The sequence below is a fragment of the Lepisosteus oculatus genome, chromosome 1 (genome assembly GCF_040954835.1).
Source record: "Lepisosteus oculatus isolate fLepOcu1 chromosome 1, fLepOcu1.hap2, whole genome shotgun sequence".
NCBI lineage: Eukaryota > Metazoa > Chordata > Actinopteri > Semionotiformes > Lepisosteidae > Lepisosteus > Lepisosteus oculatus.
Window position 1 is genome coordinate 70016121 of NC_090696.1, and position 26103 is coordinate 70042223.

The following is a 26103-nucleotide window of genomic DNA, read 5'->3' on the forward strand; positions in this document are numbered from 1 at the left end:
TTGCTTAACTAACATACAGTTTTAGAGTGGAGCAGTGGCACTGTGGCAAAGGATCTGTGCCTGTGGCTGGAAGGTTTCCGGTTTGTATCCTGTGGCCGGCAGAGGAATCCCACTCTGTTGTGCCCCTGAGCAAGGCCCTTAACCCCAGCTGCTCAAGGAGCACTGTACAATGGCAGACCCTGCGCTCTGACCCCAAGCTTCTCTCTCTTTATGTGTGTCTCATGGAGAGAAAGCTGGAGTATGCGAAAAGATTAATTCCTAATGCAAGAAATTGTATATGGCTAATAAAGTGATCTCTCTCTGTCTCTATACAAGAATACTTTGATTAAAACATAAGAAAACTCTTAATGGAGATTATACATATTTAACTTTCCAAAAAACTTTTGATAAGGTCTCTCATAAAGACTGATTCTCAAAACAAATCCTATAAGTATCCAAACCCACGCATATAAATGGATACAGAACTGATTAGTGAACAGGGAACAGTGTGTCATGTAAACAGTGGTATGGAGAAAGGATATGTTTTAGGCCCATTTTCTTCCTGATCCCTATCCATTATTTAGATTCTAATATACTAACTGTGTTTGTATTTTCAAATTATAAAAAAAAAATAGTGGCAATAACATCAAAGGACACTAGTAACTTTAAACGTATCATTGATAATTGTAAAATGATGCACACTAGTAGTAAAAATATACACTGTATAGGTTTAATATAAGATTATGAGTTGCAGGAAACTACACTGGGTAGCAGGAACTTTAAGGTGTTTAAGATGATTTCTCTATAGTATGTACTCATATACTGTATATACATATATGTTGCCAGTTGCAGAGATACATACTGTAGGTTTTTTAATTATAGATGTGTTTATACAGTGTAGAGGTTATACATTAATTATTCTCAAAAGAAACCTCACTCTCATATTTACTGAAAATATACCAAAATATCGATGGTATACTTTAAAATTCTGCACATATCTAAAATGCAGAATAATGATTAGCTATTAAAATTGTATATTTCATGACCGCTATTTTTTAGAGCAGAAGAAAATTATAGATATTTTCTAATTTAGCAATTTCAATTAAAACATTTTCTTTATTTAGATCTATGTAGTTTATAATAATAAAAAAATATTATTCAAGTGGAAAAGAACATCAAGAGTATGATTAGACTATCTGGTGAAATTGCTTAATTAGCAACTTAATGTAGAACAAAGCTGCATGTCCTAAGCTAACTTAACTTAAGCTAACTGTATTTTTTCCTTTCCTTTTCTTAATATTACTTTGCAGGTCAATTCATCGAATATCAATGGATACTGGCTGACGATCCCCTGGGGTTGAATGGTCCATTATTCAAAGGGTGATCGTTGAAAACAAAGTTTACAGAGCATTCTTTAGATAATTTCTTGTAGTGCAACTCCCAAATGAATGTAAAAGCATTGTTTAATACACCATCATTTAATAGAGCATGAGACGAACTGCATTCATTCTTAAAAGGCACAGTGAACCAATTACACTCAGCAAATAGCTTCATGCTCTTGGGAATTTTCCTATCTTCTTTTACGAAGGGCAGATTCAATTCCTATCTTACCAACAGGAAAGATGCTATCCCTTTACACGAGATGTCTTTTACCCCGGTTAATTATAAGGGTCAATACAGAAAACCAGACTGTAAAAGACAGATTCAAATTGCATAACAAAAAAGATCTTCTAATTGACACAGTTTTAGGATAAACACAAATACAGTAACTGCAGCAGACAACCAAACTCTGAAAGCACAACTTACACCTGAATTAACTTATGTATAGTATCATGTACTCGAAATATATTTATTTTCCAAGGAAAAGAAAAAAAGCCTCAATTAATATGTGCTTCCTTAATTTTATTGTATATGTATGTCCTGTTATTAGCCTTAGATGTACCCTACATCCCCAAAAGATACTAAAAAAAGTGGAAATGTATAAACAATGATAGCTTACTAAAAAAGTACAACAAAAAATAGAGTTGAAAGAATAAAGATTTATAAATCACCACTGAAGTGCACAATTGCAAACCTAAGAATCTTTATGTAAGTTGTTCACGGAGACATATGTCTAATCAGAAATGCGAGTGTAAAAATATGACAACATTTCAGAACAGATATTTAATAAGTGTAAAAAATATGGCTGTCATTTCCATTAAAGACTTGAGACACTTCTAGTGACATGATTATTAGAATGTTCATATTTCTTGAAGATCCTTAATACTGTTGCAGAGGAGTTTTTTTTTTTAAAGATGAACAAGATGTTCCCTTCTCCATTGCACTATATTATTATCCCAAGTCTTTCAATTGACAGTTGAACATAATGATACTGTGCTAGAAAATATCACAAATATAAAGTTCTCACATTTCCTGTCTTCAAGAAATGTTTACATGATTCATTCATGCCACTGCCTTGATCTGATATACATAGGAGACTTTTTTAAAGCTTTTATGACCTGCTATGTACTTCTGGGACATTTAAGGCATGGATGCAAGCTTTCAATCATACCTTATAATAATCTTAAATTCCATTTAGCTCCTGTAGAATTAATTTAGAAATGCAGTAACCCACTAACTAAGCTCCTCCACCTCTACAGTATATGCATGCAAACATATCAACTGTACATACCTGGTCTGTTGTCCAGTGCTCCAAAATCCAGCGAGTATTTCACCACATGGTAGTTGTTCCAGACATAGAGCAAGTTGTCTCTTGGATTGTAATCCACTGCTGCAATATACTGGTATGAGTTGGGAAAGGGTATGTCGAGGTATCCATCTTTGCTGAGCTCAGTATTGTAGATGTAGTCAATCTTATTTCCAGTGGCTTCATTGTCATCATCTTCATAGACAGACTTAACCACATACAGAATACCACAGATCATGAATGCATTAGAGGCAGACCTTTTATCATAAGCTGTGTCCCAGGTTCCCTCAATCCGCAGAGTGTATGGGTTCAGTTGGCTGATGACTATCTTTCCATTGTTCTGTTCTGTGGCATAAATGACCCAGAGCCCATTCTCATCCACTGCGAGGTCAATGTCAGATTTACCTCCCCATCGGTAGGGAGAGGTGTCATGGTAGTTGGCACTGGCAATGATGGCCTCGCCACTCTTGATGCGTGTGCGGAGGTCAAACTTGACAATGTTGCGCGTGCGCTCCTTGTTGAAGAAGAGGGCACCATCGTAGACCACAAAGCCTGTTCCATCCACACGATGTGGAAGCTTGTATGTTGTGGTAGGCCTTCCTGCAATAAAGTCTTCCTTGGAAGAATATTCTGTAAGTGTGTCTGTCCTGTAGGGTGTCCAGGGCATATAGTAGATCTTGTCGGATGCCTGGAGGGGGTCCTTACACCAAGCTCCTGACTGGTGGTCTGATTCAAAAAGGTGCTCACTCTGATATACCCCCCTCAGCAAGCCAGGACACAGGAAAACTGAAAGAGTTGAGGTAAACAAGAAATAATGAAGGGAAAAGGTTAATTTTCTTTGGGAAATCAAAAGTAATATGAAGTTTTTGAAAGCACATTACACATTATTCTTTCATGGTTGAAATCTCACTGACATGTCTTATGATGATGACTCATGTTTTAACAAACTAACTGTGCATCTATCATTATTTGCACAGGAAAGTTAAATTGCTTTTATTTTGATTTTGTGCAGTCTGCAAATAGGGAAAAGTCTTGTTTTTTCCATTACTGTACTGTTTACTGATGGTATTTTTTGCCTTTATGTACATTTATGAATGAAAAAAAAAGTATCAAAAACAAATGAGAGTACTATACATCCAAAGTCTGAAAACATGCTGCAAATGCTATGATAATGGAATACACAATATAGAGATCTACTTTTTTTCTAATTTTATTAGGATCTGGATGTTGAGGGAAAATATGTTTTCCATAGGAAAACAGACATTGACATTAACCTTTCAAGTTATCTCAATTGTGAATTTTTAAAGGATGTAAAGGCTCTGTAAGATACAGTACAAGATATGAATAAATCATGTAGAAAATTAAACAAAAAGTAACAGACACTGGAACCTATAGTAGATAAACGTTCAATTATCTGGTAACACATCACTTCAAGTCTTAGATCCATTTTATTTGCATTAAAATAAAAAAAAACCTTTAGGAAGTACAGTTAAGCTTTCTTCAAAGATAGGCTTAACTGAGGAGCCAACTGGCCCACTGTTCTATGTATGAACACTGAATATATTGGTATTTCAGCAGTCCAGATACTTTAAATGTGTCTTGTTTAAGTAAAAAAAAAACTGGAGGTTGTGGTAGATTATGTTGTTTTTTTCACAATGAATAATAAGGAAAAAACAGGAACAATCAAAGAAACAATAAAAAATATATTAGATGCCATTTCACACATTAACCTGTTACCCGTAATTAACTGGTATTGATTTTATGGAGGCAATGATTATATTTCAGCTGTCAGAAGAGCATGGCTTTCAAATACAACCTTTCAAATATTTTATTGTAAGTAAGGTCATAAGGGCAATAAACAACATATCCCATCTGTATACTGTAGGTATAAATTACAACACATTTTATTAAGTAGTGATGGGAAACTTTGAAAGGATGATTACAATAGTGTGTAGAAGCACTACATGCAGCTTCAGAACTATACTGTCTAATCACAGCTTTCACTATTATTAGATTGCATTATGTTTTCTCCAGCTCTAAGAGCACTAAAGTGAGAAATTATTTAATTTTACAGTCTACATTTCATCTCATCTTTCTTATCAAAGAACAAGTTTAAAGCTACAAACCACAAATTAAAGTGCTTTTTTTTCAATAGAGTTCTTACAGTAATCTTGAGGATTTTTTAAAAAGATTAGTCCATTTTTTTCCCTTGATTCTGTGAATACATTAAAAAATGAAACTGCGCTGTGTATTTCTGTGATATCTATACTGTACAGTATATAAATTCAAAATTAACGGTGGCTTGGAACTCATGATGATTCATACTGCAAAAGTTTAAATTAAAAAATCTCTTTGGGGGATCAAAATACAAATTGCTGTATGTTTAGGGAAATCATTTTAAATGTTTCATTTTAAATTCTCAGCTGGATAAATTCTACAAAGACTAATGTAGAACTCATCTATGGAGTGGAAATCTTAGAGATTTCAGATGTAGTAAACAATCTACTTAAAGACAAACTATTTTCAGGCAAAAAAGTCAATACCTCAAAGGACTGCAGAAAAACATATTTTTATAACAAATGTGTTACTTAATGTATTTTCAGATGTTTACTACTTAGATAATGAGATTTATTACTGATCATTATTGAGTGTTCACTGGAACATTTTATATTTATCATACACTGTAACTTATATGACTAATAATTAAAAAAAAATAGAGGAATGATGACAAATTAACAAGTAAAAGGCTAGGAAAAGGCCAGCATCAGTTTACTTGCTGAGGAATTCAAAGTGCAAAGCATCACATCAGAGATGCAGTAGAGGAAGGCATTTCTTCTGTCTGACCTGATACAGGGAAGAAATTAAATGAAAAATGCAATTGTCTTCCATCCCCATGTGATTTAAGGTTCTGGTAACTTCAATAAAAATATGAAAGCTATTTTGATTCTGCTGGGAATATATATATACAGTATTTAGAGAGCAGTGGAACGTGTATCACGTCAGACAGGTGAAGTAAATAATAATAATGTTGGTAGGAAACATTAGTGTTCTGTAATCCTTTAAGATTAAACACGTAGTTTACTACCACATAAATAATACCTAGAGAGGTCCTGTTGACTTGCTTCAACTATATCAATCTTGACTCAACAGTAACACTGAAAGCAAGCACTTTGAAAGTCTTTTAAAGTAGAGGGATGTGACTAAAATGACAGGCACTTTTGAAGAAACAGATGGTATAGAATTCTATCCAAACATGTGTGGAGGAGAAAATGACAGAAATGATTATTAGAACGAAAACCAGAATAAAGAGAAGCAAAAAAAGATGGCAATGTGCTTCATAAATTCATAAGAGGACAGCTTAATTTACAGAAAATGGTTCAATTAGCACTTTTGCTACTGGGTGCATTATTCACAGGAATAATGATGAGGAAATAAAGACGCAATTGCCAGTGTGAGTGATCAGATTGTTTGTGTGACATTGGAATGGAATTCTGATTTGAATACTACCACATTAATATTACTATCACATATAGCCACATTGTATATGTGCATGGTGAAATGTAGTTCTCTTAAGTTAGAAAGCACCAATGTAACTGTAATGACACTCTCAATAACTGTTATTGATTAGTTTAAATACTGTTTGTCTAGATTTGCTAAAAATGGCAATTAAATGCATACATTTGTGGGGGTTTAATCAACTCCATGTATTGTTATTTATATTTATAACTATATGGAAGGAATATTTTTCAGCATTCAGATACAGACCATGGTACCATGTCTTATCTTTCTGACAGAATATGTAGTCTGTAGTCTTAAATTTAAAATATAGTATCAAACCCAGTGTTTTTGTGCATTTTGACTTTGTCAGAGAAGGTCATAAAATAATTTCAAAATAATTCAGAGTCAAGTAGCCTAGGCATTTTATTTTATTGCAGAAATGGTATGCATGCCTACGAATATAGAAATGCATAAAAATGCACAGTACATATGAAGCATTTGTCAAAAGCTAATTTCATTGTTCAAATTGTCCTTTGCCAGTGGATCAGATGATGGTTCTATTTGATTACCTCATGCTGTCTGTATAATGTTGTGTCTAGTTAGATATGTTCAAGAGGAACATAACAATTTATGAGCTCTAAATAAATCAAATTACATCAGATAACAGTACATCTTTTTGTTTATTCTGCTCTACTTTTGCATTATAGTTATTTTTCATGGTTCATCAATAGTTTTAAAAATACACTGATTTAGATAAAAGCAAGATCTAAATGTAAAATCTATGTTTTATTCTGATAACAACAATAAACACTTCTCCTAGGGAAGGCTGAAATGATACCATTCTTCACAGAAAAGTCAACACGTGGTTATTATATATTTTTAAAAAAATCATACACAGTATTTAATAATATTGTGTACATGACGCAACGCATGTATCCATACAAGGTTTGTATTTCCCAACTGCAAACTCCAATATAATTGGACAGAACAATAAATGCATGCGGTCAGATCCAGATCTACAGTATACAGACCTATGAGACAGCAAGACACCACTCTAGTTCAATTGTTATGTTTTTTTATTACAACAATTTGTTCTCTTTTGTAAGACACAGTTATCCTGCTGTCTGCCACACTGAAATAAAGTGCCTTAAGCTCATTGTGACCACTGACAAGAGTAGAGAATAGTGCATACTCAGCAGCAAAAGAGAAAAAGACATTAAAAACAAATAGGCGTGACAGGACTAATAAGGAACTCAGTCCATTATCTGATAAAGCGCTCAAGTAACTTAACCACATAGAAAAATAAGTATGTAGTTTGAAAGGTATTTAATTACCTTTTTGTTCCACTTCTATTTTAGGCATTGTAGAGAGATAAGGAGGAAAGAGAGAAAAGAGAATAGATTAATGATGCAATAATGGTAAAAGACTTATATTTATCCTACCAAGTGAATATTACTTTTAACCCCAACCTTATTATCACATCTAGGATGTAGCGATAGCAGCCTTTCTAAAAGAATTGTATATCCTGGCAATTCAAAGATTCTTACATATTGATTTGTGTAGAAAAGAAATACCATGCAGTGTGTAAATTCATCATAGTCTTTAATAATTGCAGTTCACACTATATCTAAAATAATATGAGGTACAATATTTATTTTGTCACAAGAAATAAACTTCTAAATTGCTAATTTCATTTGACACTGCTGTATTGTTACAATATAATATCATCACCCAACATTTCAGAAACAAATGAGAACATTATTTGCTTTTACAAATATTGAGCTTTATATTTAAAACACAACAGGGATTTATGTTCCTGTATTTTGAGAGTATTTTGAATATAAGGCCCAAAGCATCCAAAACTTCATCGGTTCAACATTAAACATGTATTTATTGATATTTTGGATATCTTGTTAATCTACCTGGCTTAATATTATGACCCTGTGCCAACACAAGGAAGAATTAGGACAGTGCACCTTCTTCTTAGACATATTTGAGAGACATTCACCCTGTTTGGCTCCACATTGTCTTTAAGAGAGTTAACACAACTGGAATAGTGATGTGACTCTTAATGGCACAAATTTAAGCACGTACCTGTAGGTGCCAATGCAGCTTAAGACTTGTCTGGTCTTTTAAATGAGACTAATACAGTAGGTTAGTCTTAAAATAGTAATGTCTAGAGTACCTACTGTATGCCTGTATCAATTGAGCCAATCATCTGTTTAGTTTTGTCATTTGTTTTGAACTTTTATACAGTTGTAGTCAGTGAGTTAAGATCGTTCCAGACCAGTCTGCTTCTTTCATTAAAGGAGGGTGATTCTTTAAGTACAGTACAATGTCATTCATCAAGTTAAAAATCCATTATTCTATCTAATTATGCACAGCTGTGCAGACTATCAAAGATTTTTTAACAGTGCATATTTTTAAAGTCATTACCTGTTCATGATGTGATGCAATAAAATTAAGAAAAGCATTTTATTTTTTCATTTTCTAAATGCATTGAACAAGTACACACACTTTCTTAGTTTCATTAATCCCCAGAGTACAATTGTTCAGGATCCCCTTGCCAGAATATCAGAATAAAATCATAATCAAATCACTCTTCACCATATTGGAACATCAACACTAGTCAATAAAAACACACACTTTCAGAAATATCATACTGAGACACAACAAGGCTTCCAACAGAATTTGGCTGACTGGCAATATCATCTCACATGTAGAATACTTTGCAGAAATTTAAAAAGAGAATGTATTTATTCTTCAGTCAGGCAGTATTGTGTGAAATTGAAAATTAGGAAAGTAAATTCTGCACATTTTGGTTCTCATTCTAAATTTCTTTTAAGATCCAACATTTTGTGTTTGTGTTTTCATTATTTATATCTTGAGATTCTGTAAAAAGATAAACAGCACATGTGAGCCAGCAGTCACTTACAGTACTTACCTAATGCCCTTTGTTCCCGTTGAGATAACATTATTTAAGAAACTGACAGAAATCTGTTCTCCCACCTGTTAATCTGTCTTTCTGACACCGTCACACAACTTTAAATTCATTTCATCACTTGTTCAGATCTGCTGTTATTCTTTTTGATCACATCAATAATATGGCATACATCTTAACTACTGGAAAAGATAAATTAACATAAATTAACATGTACAATGGCATATAAGAAGTTAGTTGCTTTTCTATTTTTAGTTATGGCTCAATATCTACACATACAGTATATTATGTGTGTCATGAAATGTGTAGTTATAAAAATAGTCTTTTCTGTAGTTCTCAGAGCTGAAACAAAAAAGGAACATATTCCTCTTATGAAAAATCAACAACATTTTAAAAAGAATTTTACAGACATCTGTCTCTGCTTTAATCATCTAATCCTTTAATAAGAGATGATAAATTTAATTTTAGTAAATAACTAATTCTCAGAACTGATAAAAATACTGCTCCAGCTTCCCTCTTTGGAAAACATTTTTTAGAAAATATTATCAAATAAATTGCTATAGTGCACCAAAAAAGGGATGCTGGTAATTCATTGTTGTTTTCACAAAGCACTTCCTAGTTTTAAATAAGACCAATCTTCTTTCTTGCAATGTTAGCATTTTTTTCATTTATTTAGTATACAGTACAGGATTTGACTATTATGTTAAAACCTTCACTTCCAAACAGTTCTTCCCTAAAAACACCTGAAATTTCAGTTCACAGTAAAAAAAAAATTCAAACTTTAGAATGGATTTTTGAATAAAATCTAGCTGTCCAGGGAGAAAACATAATTTCTATAGTACTAAATCACCTTAATCTATTATTAACTTTCAGAAATGGCACAGATAATTGGTTGTTAACGGCTTCAAAAATAATATGTTAGAAATACAGTTGTCCTTGGGCTATTACACTGCAATGAAAGCCAAATGAACCAATAAACCTCTATGAATGAAAAAAAAAAAATCTAAATACACAAAAGAAAACCATACCTGAAATAAAAAAAAACTGTTACAAATGAGAAGAGGTTATTTGGCCCATCTAGAGCACTAGGTGTTTAGCAGCCAACTGAAAAGAGGATCTTATTGAATAAGTGAGGGTATAGGCTTAAGCAATATAGCTGGTAGTGTCAAGTAAATTCCTTCCTTTACATAAAGAAGAGCCTACTATTCTCAGTTTTAAATGCACATTCATATATTCCAGTTATGTCCTCTGGTTTAAGTTTCATTGCTGATTCTGAAGACTACTGGGATTATTTTGTCGATGCCTTGTCAATTATTTGCATACTTGCATTAAGGCACTAAAGAAAAGCTACCCAAATAACAACTAGGGTAAAAATCTGCTTAATATACTCCAGCTATAACTCTGTTACACCAGAACTCCTTCTGTTTCAAAGGATCTACATCAAATAAATGTTTTGACTGTTCTCTTCCTCCAGTGTAAAACAGAAAAAAGAATTCGGTTCATGATGGGGATTTAAGGAGAGATAGTTTTTTTTTTTAAATGAGAAACCCTTCAAAACACTATTATTGGATATAAAACTAGAAAGGCGTTTCCAAACAACAATTCACTGAGAACTTGAATTCATAATGTCAAGCACTCAATTGTGTAATGTGTGAAATGCTAATAGTAATGAGTCTTGGGACAATAATTTTCATAATGGCTTTTTTCTCTGAACAACAGCTTGAATAATACCCTTTACTCTATCATCCTGAAATGCTCTCTTAAAACTGGCTGATTTAGTTACACCTTTTTGGAAAAAGTTTCCACGAATTACCAGCTTGTGCCCTGTGCTTCTGGGATGGACTCCAAATGGCCATAACCTTCAAAAAGATAACCAGCTTTCTAATAATAAATGAATGGAACGGTAAATGGATAGTAGTGCAGAATAATTCAATGTAAATTTTAATATTAAGTAGGAAGCAATATTTATATTGTGCAGTAATCACCATTGGCTTGATCAAATCACAAAGTATTGAAAGGGGTTTCTCAAAAACTTTCAACTGTACAACAATATTTTACTGATCTTCTGATCTTTACTGATTTTTTTCTGCACCAATCCAGGATAATGAAAAGATGTATTCTGAAAGTATGAATTCAATACTTTTTATCTCTCAGGGCAGAACCAGCATGCAACAGATGTATACTTTCATATAAAAACACAGAATATGAGAACCCTGATATTAGTCATTGGATACAAAAAAGTAAGAAAAAACTTAAGGAAACCTCAACAATGACATTATATTCGGGTAACAACTGACCAAGAAACACATGCCACCATGGTCAGAGAGTACAACTTTCAAAAACATCTCTCCGTGCAATATTCTTCAGAAGCAGAAACTTTTAAAACTGTAACTATTCAGCAAATCTCTAGGATAAATATTTAGTCTGGTGCCTAAAGTCCATCTAATGATCGGAGGCATATGAAGTCTCTCCGCCTAAACTATCTTAAATTGGACCTCATTGAACAAAAGAAATGCTGAATAAATAAATGATGAGGTTTTGCAATTTCACACCTGGGATTTGCCTCAAGCAAGGAAACAATCAAATTGTTGCTTGGTATGTTTTAACCCAAACTGCAGCATATTATGTTCTGCATTCATAGAAAGAAAGCAACAACATATAGAGATAAATAATAGTTTATGAGAAGGAACAATGTCTAAAAGTATTCATTAAGGTTCCCAGAACCGCATTTATAGGTTATCACAAGTAAGTCTATAATGGTTCCAGTGGTTGCTTTCAGGTTCTAATGTTATGGCTCTCTGAAAATCAAATCAGCAATCTAAGACCAAGGTCACTTCTGGATCATTCAGGCAGTCTCAAATAATTTTTCTTGTACAACTGATTTTCATTATAAGTGACGTGGTAGAAGGTCTAAATGTAGTGCTTGCCCATGAAGCACAGAGAAATAAAAAGTCATTTAAATGAGAAGATTCTTACACATCGTCCCTGTAATGTGATTCTGTCCTGCTGTCTCCTTGCTTACTTAAGGGCTAGTTAGGTGCTCTTAATTTGCATAGAAATAGAATGAAATGAAAAGAATTGAAATATGTAACCTACAAATAAGCAATAGTTACATCCAACAGACATTACAGTAACAATTATTGCTAAATACTTTTATATCATATTTTCATACTGTTTTATTTTTTACACACTGTTTTTATTTTACAGTAAATCTGAGTGTCAACAGCAGGGTTGTGAAACCAAAGTTCATGATGGTTTACAAAGAGGCAGCATGTAAACACTAAATAGTAAGGGTCCAAGCACAGAACACTGTGGAGTGTCCTGAGTAAGTTGGACCAACATCTAATTTACAAAAGTTGAGACTAAAAAATTAGTTTATGTTAGCGATGCTGTCAATGACAAGAAGTATCAATGAACCTCCACTTTTTCCACGCATTGCAGTAGGAGGTTTAGACTTCACAGTATCAAAAGCTTTCCAGAATAACAGCATACATCAAAGGATCAAAAAGCAACATCACTCATCTACCAAAAAACAGGTATAACTGTGGGATGACAGGACAGGTGAAAATGTAATATCTTGGCTACAAGGTAATTATTAAGTATTATATTGTATGTGCTATATGGATTTGTATCTTTAGATTTGCTAAAAATGAGCATTGTTAAATAATAAAAAATAAATCCTATTATCAAAGACTTCAAATGCACATTTCTCACTAAATGGGACACATTATCTGCATTTGTAAGGAAACTGAAAATGGCTCCACTTTAATTAATTACTCAAGTTAGAAGGTTATAAAACATGTGATTTGCCTAAGGATATGCAAGAACACGACCACAATCCTTAGCTATGATTAATTCAGCTACAGTACATAATGATCTACAAGTCCTAATGATCTTGGAGACTGCTCATGTGACAGGTACAGTGTTTTATACTGGATCCAATGGCACATGTGAGATATCAGAAAAAGAAATATACAAGCTAGTATATTCTTCCTATTCAAGTGACAAATGAGTAGAGCAAAAACTGTTTAATATTATTTAGTTTTCTATTTCAGACTCTTAAAACCTGCATAATAAATGTAGACGTATTTCAGATATTCTCTATCAGATCTGAACATCTGCCAAGGTTATCCTAGACAGCCTTATTAGTAATGTGACACATCAGGATTCTGCATTAAAGCTGGTGGCCACATGAAGGCCCTGAAGTGCCAAATTACCAATTAGACCAGTAGTTTCAGCACTCAAGGTTTGAAACGCCTCATTCTATGAATGCAACTGTAAAGAACAAGACCTGATAGATTATACTTTCACATATAGCTATTAAGAAAGCCGTTTTCACATGCCCTAGTTCACCTAGAACATCATAATTTATACAACATTGGTAATCATGCCCTTCCTTTGCAATTACATATTCACTGTGCTATAAAAACATTTTTGCTGCCAATGATTTTTGCTGCCCTGTGAAGCATCCTAAATGAGGTTTTAGGCAATGTTACACATCATATCCTCTGATAAGAATGGTTACTGCACTAGAGGATTAGAACCTGTTATTCAGCACTTTGTCCTATGAAATTCTTTAATGATAAAAGCAGTACATGTCAGTTTTGTCCTTTTAATTACTGGCTACCCTGCATGTTTTGTAATAAACCAGGTGATAAATGTATTCTGATACTGTACCTCATACTGTAGTACAAATGCATAGTTTGATTTTCTAGTTCATTATATATTAATTTTTGGTTAATTAATTGTTAAAGTCATGTCATGCCTCTGTTTTCCAAAAATGTACATGGCATAATCATTTTGAGTTTTATTTAACAGTGACATGAATTATGCATTGAGGGCTGTATTTGCATTTAAGTGTTTATTTTACGTATTGAGGGATGAAACATGAGCACTAAATAATGGACAGGTTCTTCAAGATATGTACACAATGTTAATTTACACAATGGTAATTTTAATATAATTATATTTGAAGCAGAATATATAGAATGAATCATATTTTATTTACGTTAGTGCTACTTAGCAAACGACCTGTTTTCTCTTTAAGCTGTTTTCTTAGCTTAAAAGAAAAATGTGGAATTTTAAATCTTATGTAACAACTATTCAAATCAATACAAATACCCCATTTAGTAGGTTTTGCTTACCATATTATTGCAATGCAAGAAACAGTTCAATGAAGAAGAGACCAAATATTCCTGATTTCAATATTGCAAACAAGACAGGCTAAATGAACTCTCTTTCTTTGATCTAGTTGAGTTTTGAGTTCTCAAAATCTTCTCAAATGCACTGATAGACTGAAAAGGGCACTACTTCAGGGTCAATGTATAAACTCATACAAGGACTCTTGAAAGAAAATTCTAAGGAGATATTTAGGACTTAAATAGGGAGCACATCTTCACACAAAAAGATGTACAGTAGGTGTGCTGTCAAGCCATGTTACTGAAGCTAACACTTTGTGATCATTCAAGTGGTGGGATGAGATTTTAAGATTAATTTACTGCTAGAAACCAAATCAACACTATTGACTGAATGGCTTTCTCTTAGTTGCATTTTTTCTTCTTTGTGCCCTCTGATTATGTGCTTATATAGCTACAATCTTTTTTTCTGTATTAGTGGATTGTGGTCTGAAAATCAAGAAGAGAAAAATCAACTTTGTTTAATCTAAACCAAATACCTTTCTTTGTGAATCTTAATTATTACTTTAAGTTTGATCACATCCCACTTTTTGGAGCCATTGGAACAGCAAACATTTTCTGTCCTCTGACAAGTTGTCAGCCAATCAGCCACCTTGTCTTAGACTTTCACCTGGATCGTGCTCTTCAGTTTTCAGTTTTCAAAGCTGTTCACTGCCTTTTGACTGATTTTACCCTCTATTGCTAGAAGTGAAAATTTCATAGCAGTTTTAAATGATATAATCCTCCATGCATATATTTCTACTTGCCTAGGACAACTTCCATGAAATTTACCATTTGTACCCCCATATGACAGTGTGAGTTTTAGTGTACATACATATGAATACCATAAAAGAACAAAGATGATCGACTGAAAACATTATTAAGACTTTTTAATAAAGCTGTTTGTGACTTTTCTGAATTTCATATTTCTAAATTAGAAAAAAACCTACTCCAAAAAATCATATATACAGTATATAGTGCATACTGAGAATTTAGAAATATCATTTTTACACACCAATGCAACTGAATAAAAAAAGACCAATAAGCTTGTAAAAGTGATTGTAAAAAGCTATATTTAAACATTTATAATAAAGATATGTATATAAACAAAGAACAGCAGAAAATGATATTTTGTTAATATAGCTAATGATCCCCATAAATTCAATTGTCACATATATTTATTGAAACACTGTGATTCTGTGTGAGAAAAAAATGTAAATGAAAACTGAACACATAAGTCATTGTAACAAAAGGAAAAAAGTAATAAAAATACTTTCATATCCCATCACTAGTATCTTCAATCATCCTCAGCTCACTTTGACTGCAAAAAAACAGCAAGTCAATTTTTATCATATAAAAAATAGCTTTTCAGTTTTTCTTTTTTACCAGATTCAGTATTTATTGCTAAGGGTCTAGCTGACACTTTAGATGACTATTAACTCCTGAACAGGATGAACTTTGTATGCTCTTGTGATTTTTGTAGGAGTTAAAAGCAACTGCTCAGTCTATATTGCAGAATTCTCTTGTTTTACATGACATTCCACCTGAGTTGCTGCTGCTAGTGCCAGACTAGTATTCCTTTTATTATTAAATTCCATAAATCTTTAATTGCAAACTAGTTCTTTTCAGAGACACCAGTTCCAATTCAGCGTTTTCCTAAAAACGTTCAGACCCATTAGAACACCCGGGTTTTAGGCTGTATCCCAACTGTCACACTAAGCCCTAAGCCCTTCCTTCAAATCCGCACTTCTGTGATGTTGCGCAAGTGTGGACTTCAAGGGCACGAGTATTCAAGGACACATCGTTATAAAAAGTGTAATAGGACACCCTCGCGTGACGTCACTTGCTGGTTACACGGCTCACGGTTAACATGCTTTCTGTTGTTGATGCTGCTTTTTCAGCGGTTAAGTGCATGTCGGCAGATATTTCTTTAAATAATTTTTCATTCTCTCCTTGCAGCTTGATGAAATTGAATTTCGTTTCCTGTTCATTCATGTTGAGCAGGCTTTACTCAAAACGGTGTAAGTAAACTAAGGAAAACCAGCAATACCAGGCTCTGTTTATTCAAAGCTTTCTATTACTAAAAGCAAATCATATAATCTGTCCCAGTACCACCTGAATATTTTATTGTTCATGGCATCTTCTCTCCTCTTTGATAGGTTAGAGAATGAATCGAGGGTAATTCCCTTCAGAGAAGTCCGCTCTGATGTGGACTTCAGAGAAGGAAGCATTAAGGGTGCATTGTTTGTGATCGTGAGCACCCCTGTGAAACACAGATTAAGAAATGGGACACCCTAAGACCTTGCGAAAACGTACATACGAAGGACACAGAACTGCAATGAGCATATTGGGACACAGTCTAAGACTGCTATTGCAGTGAAATTTAAATATACATATGACACTTAATACATAATAACTACACATGCTTCTTGATGGGCCAATCAGTGTCCTGTGCAGTTTCTCTTTAGATGGAGAATTTATAACAAAGGACATTCAAGAACATTTTTGCTATTCATTTATGAAGTAAAATAATTCCTTGAAGAAGTTCAAGTAAGTAGCTGTGTCAGCATGCACAGGCTGCAAAGGAACACACCTGAAGAAGACTCCACAGCCAAAATGTTGTGTTTCTTTACTTCTCTTATCAGCATGGAATAAACCTTAACTTGATACTTAGTAATTCTTTGTGTTTCTATTGCACATTTCATCACAAAGGTGTACTGTTGGTGTGACTGACTCCCTTCTCTGGAATGTGTTTCATTAGCATCATTTTGTTTTTTAGGACTTTTTTATTTTTTTGTTTTCCATAATTAGTAAAGATTTAAAGAAAAGTCACACCTTCACTATTTAACACACAAAACCCTTTACTATCTGTTGTCTTATGTTTTCTTTTACCTTAATAAATAATTTTAGTACACTAGCTCTAAGTAGAAGGGAAAGCAGCCAAGCTGCAAGCTATAGTTGCACTAAGTCACCACAACAGATTAGAAGGAGACAAGTTGTAAGTCCCTGTAGAAACTCTACCACTATAAATAAGATAACAGAATAAGGATGAATGAGACATTGGACAGATAATGGAGCAGCTGTGAAGCAAGAAAAAAAAAGAGAGATCTGCTACATATAGGTAAACTGAATAATAATTAATTTGCTTTTCATCCCAAGGGATCTCAAAGTGTCTTACACCTAAGAGAAGGTTCACTTCATCTACCACTGAAAGGCAACATCCACATGATTGACAAGCAGCAGCCTTTTAAAATCATACAGTAAGGATGACACCTCCTACAGAACAGTGTGCCCTGTAATCGTACTAGGACAAATAAAGAGTGAAGCGTGTCATCTTCCGGTCTGCCAACACCAGTTGCCACAGCATCTTAGTTTTCCTTGGAGGTTTTCCAACACATTATATTGACTAGGCTCTTCCTTGCTTAGCCTCTTAGTTTCTCAGATTTAGATCTAAGATCAAGATCAACGCTGCTTAAAGACGTGGTTAGCATGGGAGATATTAATTTCCGTCACATAAATTGGGGAAAAACATCAGAGATTTCAGAAACTGACACAAGTAGACGTGAATAATTTCATTCTTTGCTTGTCAGAACACCTATTAAATGGACGGGATGTACTAATCTAGTCTTTACAAACAATCCAGAGAGAGGAAAACAGGGGTTAGAGAAATCATCGCAACATGTCTCGCTTTGAGGTATATTTATAAACTTTACAGGTAGAGTCCAGAGAAAATGTTTATAATTTACAATTTTAAGGAAGCATGCTACAAAAAGATGACAAAGCACTTAAAAGTAGAATGGGATAAGTGAGATAAAGTAAGGAATCACTGGAGAACGGATAGCAGCAGTTTAAAGATATACTGCTTGAGGCAGAGAAGAAATTTAACCCCAAGAGTAAGCAAATCAAAGACTAGAAAGCAGTGGCCCGGGTGGTTTAATAAACAAATTAAGAAAAATGTACAAAGAAAAAAGTTTACAGTTTTTTTGTTTGGGACCCCTATTGGCTTATATCAATACACCATCCTTCCATTCAGTTTGCATTGACCATCCACTACTTTCCAAGCTCCTGTGACCTCATGGACATTACACATTTGCCTATCTGTGATCTTTAATTAAGATTAGGAGTTGCATCTTTGTCACCTTCATGCTATCTTGGTTTTCACAGGATGGGTCTAAGGCTAAATCTCACAGAAAGCAGGATGTGAGCTACACAGACAAAGCAGTCGGGACACAAGTTAGGTGAGTTCAGCTTCAATCTGACACAGTGACAACCATTACTGAATTATTAGTCCTTGACACAAAAACATTGTAAGACTTACTGATATGGAACAAGGGGTTTGATACAAGGCCCACTTTCTATAGTATACAAACAGAAGAAATCTTACGGGGCGTAGAAGAAGTTTGAAAAAGGTACATGGGGACAAAACCCAATCCTCCATACCAAAAACACTGTTCTAAGAGCAAGATTCTCTGGGTTCACTCTACCAACTGTGTTTTTTTTTCAAGGTGATATAATAAAAATTAATGCATTCTTCCCGCTGAAGAGAATTACTCAAGAGAATAGAAAAAAGATCATTAAAATCACTAGAGATTTTATTTTCATTCCTCATACTAGTCCCCTGTAAACTGTGATCAGTTACAGTCACCGCTTCTTTATCGAGCTTTATCAAGCAATACTTGAAGGACATGCTGAAGTACAAGTGTGGATATGTGAATAATGAAGAGCTCTGACCATGTCACCTCAGTGTGAGCACTATCTCACCCTGCATGCTCCATTAGTGTCACTGAGGAACATGCTGGATTTGCAGAGTTATTTTGCTTTTGCAAGGAAGTTTATTTAGTGAAGGCTATTCACAAACCTTCCATATTCACTTTACCTATGTAAGGTATATCCTTATACTGGCACCACTTACAAATCTTGATTGTTTTTAACAGTGAAGAGATAAAGGGCACCACAATAATATTTTAGATTTAGATTTGCACGTGGTGGGTAAAAGCTCTTCTCTAGGGACTGACATTTTCATTTTAGGTTTCTAAGGGTTTATATTTTAGAATTTTAGGCTTTAAACCTCACCTTTGTTTTAACTGGTGTCTGCCAATGCAGGGAAAGGGCATTACAAAACTGGCATTTTGAATTGTTTTGAACCTGAGAATGCAGCAACATTAAAGCTTACAAATACCATACACATTTTGGAACCCATCTACCATTTTGATTATTTATATTTCTCTCTGACTGTATTTGGTAACCATCGGGAACATGAAACATCAATAAAACTACCCATATTTATGGGATTAGAATAATATACCTGGACATTGGAAGAAATAAAAATGTTATAAGACCTTTAAATTTAATCTAAATTAAGTGTACAGTATATGTATAATTATTTACATTGTAATTTAGTGTGACAGGTTATTTTAGTTTAAGTTTTGATGTTCAGTAACTTAACATTTTGCAGCAAATCTGTAACAAAATAAATCAACATAACATGGAATATGATTCTATCTTGGATTGAAGATAGCATAATATGGAAGAACAGTTTTAATCGAAGTAAATCTAGAATTATATGGCTTAATTCTTTCCCAATTTTATATCCTTCTAGTATCATATTATACTATCGTTGTGCCTTAGGCTTCAACACAGTACATGGGAATTGGCCTGTATTTAAAAGAGTCGTACATGTGGCAGTTGATACACCTGCCTATTCACAGAAATGAATTTCACATCTGAATGTACAGTATTATACCAAATTCATACTGCAAAACCATCAGTTAATTAAAGATACTAATTTAGAAAAACATAATTTTAAAAAATTGTATTATTATATATTCATTATTTAGATGAAGGTGATACAATTTGCTATACAGCATGATAATCTGCTTTTTAATTAGTAAAAGAAAACATTATAATCAACTGGGAGTAACTGAAAAAACAGGACTTTTGATGAAAAACTTCAGAATTGGCACTCAAGACCTCGCAGAATAACTCAGGTGGCTTTAAAAAACAGTTTTTGCTGGTAATGGCAGACTCATATTGATTTCCTTTTTTATCTGTGAAACTCCAGGAGCATTCCAGGTCATTGGGAATTCAAAATACTAATCTTTAGGAAATATTTCATTATGATTGTAAAGTGTAAAAAGTAATGAAAAGACCAAAATAAGCCCTGAAGTCTAAATAACTGTAATTCTCATACTTTGGATATTAATAAAAAAAGTGATATATACAGAACAATTGAAGATTTATCTATGATGCACTGATAGAAGCAGGCAGTTGGACAAACATAATTAGGATACGATCACTATCTTAAGAAGACATGATGTAAAGCTAAATATGCTGTTAATTTAGTATTATTTCATAGTTCCATGTGTCTTTCTGATATGTACTTTTCAAACATTTTGCAGCCTAGTCGCTGTGGGTCACCATTTGCCTTAATAAATAACATTGTTGATTGAGATAATACAAAACCTCATAGTAATAAAGAACATATAAAAGACAAAAGGCATCCAAATCAGACCTCCCACTGTTTCTGCTTTTATTCAGTCTTGCTGTCAAAGAGGGAGCAATGTAATTGAAGTTTTGTCTTGTTGGGATTCTGTTGAAAGAATATTGAAAAGGAAACCAGTAACTTTTCCTGGATAAACAGATTTCTGGCCAGAATACCGATGAAACATACGCCCCGGAAGAAAGCCGAGTTGTCAGCAGGATACAAAGTAAAGATTCTTTGCTGAAGAAAAGCTCTCAATGGGTGGCTGGTTTTCTTATTAGTTTTTCAAATCATTCAGCCTGTCTGTGACAGAGTCTGGAAGGGGTCCTCATTTACAAGGAGTTTTTTTTTTACCATCCTATAATTACCCCATCACAATGCCACTTTCTAAGGGAGTAGACAACTTGTTAATATTTTACAGGGGATTACTTAAGCCTATAAATTTTCCTGTCCATGTTTTTTATTTCTTTTCTTTTACAATTCTCCCAAAAAAAAGAGCAAATAGAGAAATAGAGCCAAAAGCTGAAAAAAGTATAAGTACTGTACAGGACATTGCAAAATATTTTACTGTGTGGGAACAAGTAATAAGTTTATTCAATGCTGAAAAGAGAAGAAAGAAAACACAATGTTTCAGCCGTGGAGCCCTCTTCAGGTGTGAGAAAGGCAGGGCAGTAAGCAAAGGTAATTTAGCAAGAGAACAAAAGCTGAGAGAGAGGAGGGGCTGGTGGTGGGAGCAGGGGACAGACAGAGTAGCCAATCAGGTATGAATAGAATTCTCTCTATTCATTGTTGGGTTCATTTCACACCTCTCCTCGCCTATCCTGTCTTCATACTACCTGATTGGCCACTCTGTCTGTGAGCTGTAGTGAGCTGTCTCGTTTGCTAAGCAAGTTTATTTGAGACTTTACTGTGGCAGAAATTTTGTACTGCAGTTCAATTTCTGTGAATGCTCAATCCAGGGAGGTGGCTGTTTACATTAATTGTGTTTCACAAAATAGACTGTTAGTCTTACCAGACCAATATGCTAATACCAGTATGCTCTTTGTCTCATCAAGCAGCTAGGTCTAGGAACACAGTACCAGTTTTCATCTTCAGTAGGGATAAATGTTCATTAAAAATAGTAAGTGATCAGTTGCATTGGTATTGTGGTCATCAGGAAAATCAGCTAGCTCATATCTCCAATTGGACATAAACACTGTCTTTAGTATTTATCAAGCTGTAGAATACACTTCTCGACCCATCATTGATCAGAGGATTGTGTAGCCACCTTTGTGTATTAATATGTGTTTATGCTTGCTTGTGGTTGGCTACTCTGCTTTATTAATGGAAATCTCCACAGAGGACACAATTAGAGACACTCCCAAATGTCATTTATTTCCTAGATGATAGTTAGTGTCATGGTTCATCATGCCCATCCATCTATAATTTGTGCACTCTCTGGACCAGGTTTCACTCTGGCACATTCTTCAATCTGTGCACATTTTTATATTGTTTCCCACAGAACCAAAGGAGACCTACAGTATACCTAAAACACCTGCCACTCTGGACTCAAAGAACTGCAATTGGAAACCTTATAATAAAGCAATAGAAATAAATATTTTGTTTCAAGCACAGGCTTCAACAAATTTTCAGTGGGATCTGCTTTTTCAACTGATATATGTTATATGTCATCACTACTGAAGGAGACTGAGGAATGAAGGAGTCGTTACCAAAATACTAGCCACCTGAAGATGTTAGAGAGCTTTAGACTAAAATTATGCTCTACTATAGCCATTCACCCAAACCTACTTTAGAAAAATGAGTGTTTTTAAGATACATTACAGTAGCACAGTGGCAGAGTGGTGTAGTGGTGTAGTGGTTAGCACTACAGAGATCCTGGGTTCAATTATTCCGGACGTGGGGTGCTACATGCATGGAGTTTGTATGTTCTCCCCATGTTATGGTGGGTTTCCTCCTATAGTAAAAAAAAACATACTGGTACTTTAATTGGCTTCTAGGAAGATTGGCCCTGGGCCATGATATGAATGCATGTGTGTATGACATGACTGTCTGTCATGTGATGGATGGCAGGGTGTTCCCTGCCTCTCACCAGTTGCTTTCTGGAATAGGGTTCAGTTTCTCTGAGACTGTGAATTGGAAGAAGTGGTAAGAAAATTTCCGCTCAAAACACCATTCCCATTAAAGCTCAATGTCAGTATAACTACATATATGTATTAATTAACCTGTTTTTAAAACTAAACAGTCATTGATTTTATTTCATATTATATTGTAAATACATCAAAAGGTCTTCTAGGACACAGTTCTAGCTGAATCATCTAAAGTGTCTAAGAGGCAACTTCCTGTATTAGATTTAATCAGGTGAATATGAAACACAGAAACACTGTTTGGTCATTAAATTCCTAACATAAAAAGGAAAAGGATCTATATGCCATTAAAAATGGCCACAGTTTGCTACCTTCACAGTTAAAATAGTCAAGAACACCCGATCTAGATATTAACACATTTCTGTAATAGTAAAGTCTTAATTTTTATTTGTATCAGATATGTAAATATTTTCCAGGCTAATTAAGTTTTTAGATAAGAAAATAGACTGGCACAATCAATACCTACACTATCATTAAATAATATATGATTATCTAAAAAATATATTCAAATGTTTTTTTCAAATATCCACATCTTTTACAAGCATTTTCTTTTTATAAACAAACCTTCATTGGTAGCATTTAATTGAAAGTCACAAACATTATCTATGAAATTAGCTATTAAAGGACAAAATCTTTAAAAGTCAAAACACAAAATGTAAAAATAAAGGCATTCTTGCAATATGTGTTCATTACTATGAAGTCAACTGGATATTGAAAAAAATCAACCCTATAAAAATGAAATAAGCCTGCATTTCATCTGATTTCTGCCCTTTCCTTTTACTGGTAATTCTAAAGCAATCCAATAGCAATAAAACACTATAAAGATATCATATTCTTTTTTCCTTGTGGCTTCAGGAAGGTTTAAAAGTTACATTATTTAATTTATCTGTCTATACAGTAGTCTTGCCTCCTATCAGGTAGATATGTTATATTATAATTGAATGTTTCTAAAGCAATCTTGTTGCTTCTTATATGATAAAATATCGTTGCAATCCTATCTCACTCTGCACTTAATGTCTCTTTGATTGGAATGAAAGACAATCCCTTCAACTCTATTACAAAGGGCATGTATAAAAGACATACTTTTATTTCTATTCATTCAGGAAATAGAAAAAAAAACTCTTTACTGTACTAAATCAGACCTTTGCACCTTGTCTTTTTTATTTTGAATGTAGTATATAAAACAAATCCAACACATCTGAATGCCAAAGTAGGCAACAATGTAGAAGTTGATCAAACATTTTAAGAGCAATGAATGAAACACAGAAGTGTCCACATACAGTGTAAACTCCATGTAATAAGTAATGCAAAGCACTGATTTGTAATGATAAGAAATATTTGTTTACTTTTAGTAGCTTTCTAATTAGAGTAAAGCATCTGCTCATTTCAAGGCACATGTTGAAATAGTCCAGTCATGAAATCATGTTCTACAGACTCAAAATAAGTGGTAGCTGTGCTCTGAATGATCAGGTTTCAGAGTAGGGGGCAGTCAATACCACAAAATGCACAGCAGTTAGTCTACCTCTCAGGTTAAATGAAACACTTTTGGATTTCTGCCCTATCAATGTAACCCATTTTGTCAAGTTCACTAAAAACATTGTACCGGGGTCAAATGCTTTACTGCACATCCTGTGACTGATTTCTGCTTTCCTGTTCCTTTGTTAGTCTTTGGATTATGTTAGAAATTCCATTTAGATTTAAACATTTCCATTCATACTGTCAAATTTGTGTTGACAATTATTGAAGGGTTATTTCCCAGCAAAACCTTACATAGCATACTCATGTTAGAAGCATTCTTTTAATTTACAGTACTATTAAAATTACAATATTAAAATTAAAACTGGAAATATATGTTTCCAAAAGTACCAAAATAAACATAGATATTTTGGGGTCATCAAGTTTATTTTGTTAAACCATTAGCAAAGCATTCAATTGGGCTGTATTTTTCAGATCTACACACTAGCAAGAGTTGTAGGGCACTGAACTACAGCAGACAGATTAGACAACATATAATTATTTTGTCTCTGGTTTTGTGCTATAATTTTATTAATGCACAGTGACAGAAAGTAAAGTAAATTATTCATTTTACTCACACAATCCATTGTTTTAATTAATATGTCAGCACATCCCTTCAAAAACCTTGACACAGCATTGCATTGAGGACAATCTTATAAAATCTAGAGTGGTATCTCTAAATGTAATTCATTCATTCATTGCCTTACATGATGACTGATGGAGCATTTATTATTCATTTTATCTCAATAAATGTATTTCTGCAATATGGGCTTCACAGACAAAGGGCATGACCCTAGAGAAGTAAATGCTGCATCAGAAATGCTACCAAAAGAGGTAATGAATTGTAGATGACCTGACCCATATTCATAAAAAGGCCTGTAATTTCAATCCAGTGGAAATAAAAAATACAGCATTTAACATGATTCACAGAATTACCTCCCAGTAATGATTTTAGACATATTCTACTGTCACAGGATTGTACTAAGAGATTTGATATGACCTTTCATTAGTGGCACATCCAGTGAAATATTTTCCGGTCTGAAGAGGTCTTTCTTCATACATGGTATTACAATCAGCATAGATTATGTCTTTATATTTAAGCGTAGAAAGTAAGAACTATGGCTACTGCATCAGAACTAGAGCCTGGACTATTTGCAGAGCTGAAGATGTTGTGAGGAAAGGGGTGTGGGAGGAGAGCTCAAACCATGAAAGACAATGGTCTGCAGATGGGTGGAAACAGAGCATTAAGCTAGGACAAGCACATTTTAAGGGAATGCAAGAATGAGAAACCAGTGAAAAAGATTAAGCTGAGTGACAGGAAAAAGGAACAAAGACGTATAGTGTTTTAAACATGCTAGTGTGGCTTTCCCATCCATCCATCCATTTTCTAACCACTTTATCCAGTACAGGGTCACAGGGAATCCGAGGCCTATCCCAGAAAGCAACAAGCACAAGGCAGGATACTCCCTAGATGGAATTCCATTTCATCACCGGGCTCACAGACACTCTCATACCAGGGTGAGTGTCCACAAAAGTCAATTAATCTACCCGTATGTCTATGACTGTGGTAGGAAACCGGAGAACGCAGTGTGGAAACCCACACAAGCTTTGTGCTTGGAAGCTGCAATGCTAAAAACTGCACCACCATGACACCCATACAATTTTTTCACCAGTGAAATTTAATA

At 34.0% G+C, this 26103-nt stretch overlaps 1 protein-coding gene across 13 annotated transcripts in view; it reads right to left on the reverse strand.

Annotated features, from left to right (window-relative positions):
* Positions 1–26103, reverse strand: part of adgrl3.1 (adhesion G protein-coupled receptor L3.1) — a 340584-nt gene that overhangs the window by 142157 nt on the left and 172324 nt on the right. For 9 of the 13 annotated variants that reach the window (XM_069192126.1, XM_069192119.1, XM_069192122.1 and 6 more), the window contains exons 6-7: positions 7498–7512; positions 2651–3451 (exon numbers count right to left, since the gene is read on the reverse strand). In XM_069192126.1, the coding sequence (XP_069048227.1) occupies positions 2651–3451; positions 7498–7512 (816 nt within the window). The remainder of the gene's footprint in view (positions 1–2650; positions 3452–7497; positions 7513–26103) is intronic. The other 4 variants (XM_069192140.1, XM_069192148.1, XM_069192139.1 and 1 more) reach the window with 1 other exon arrangement.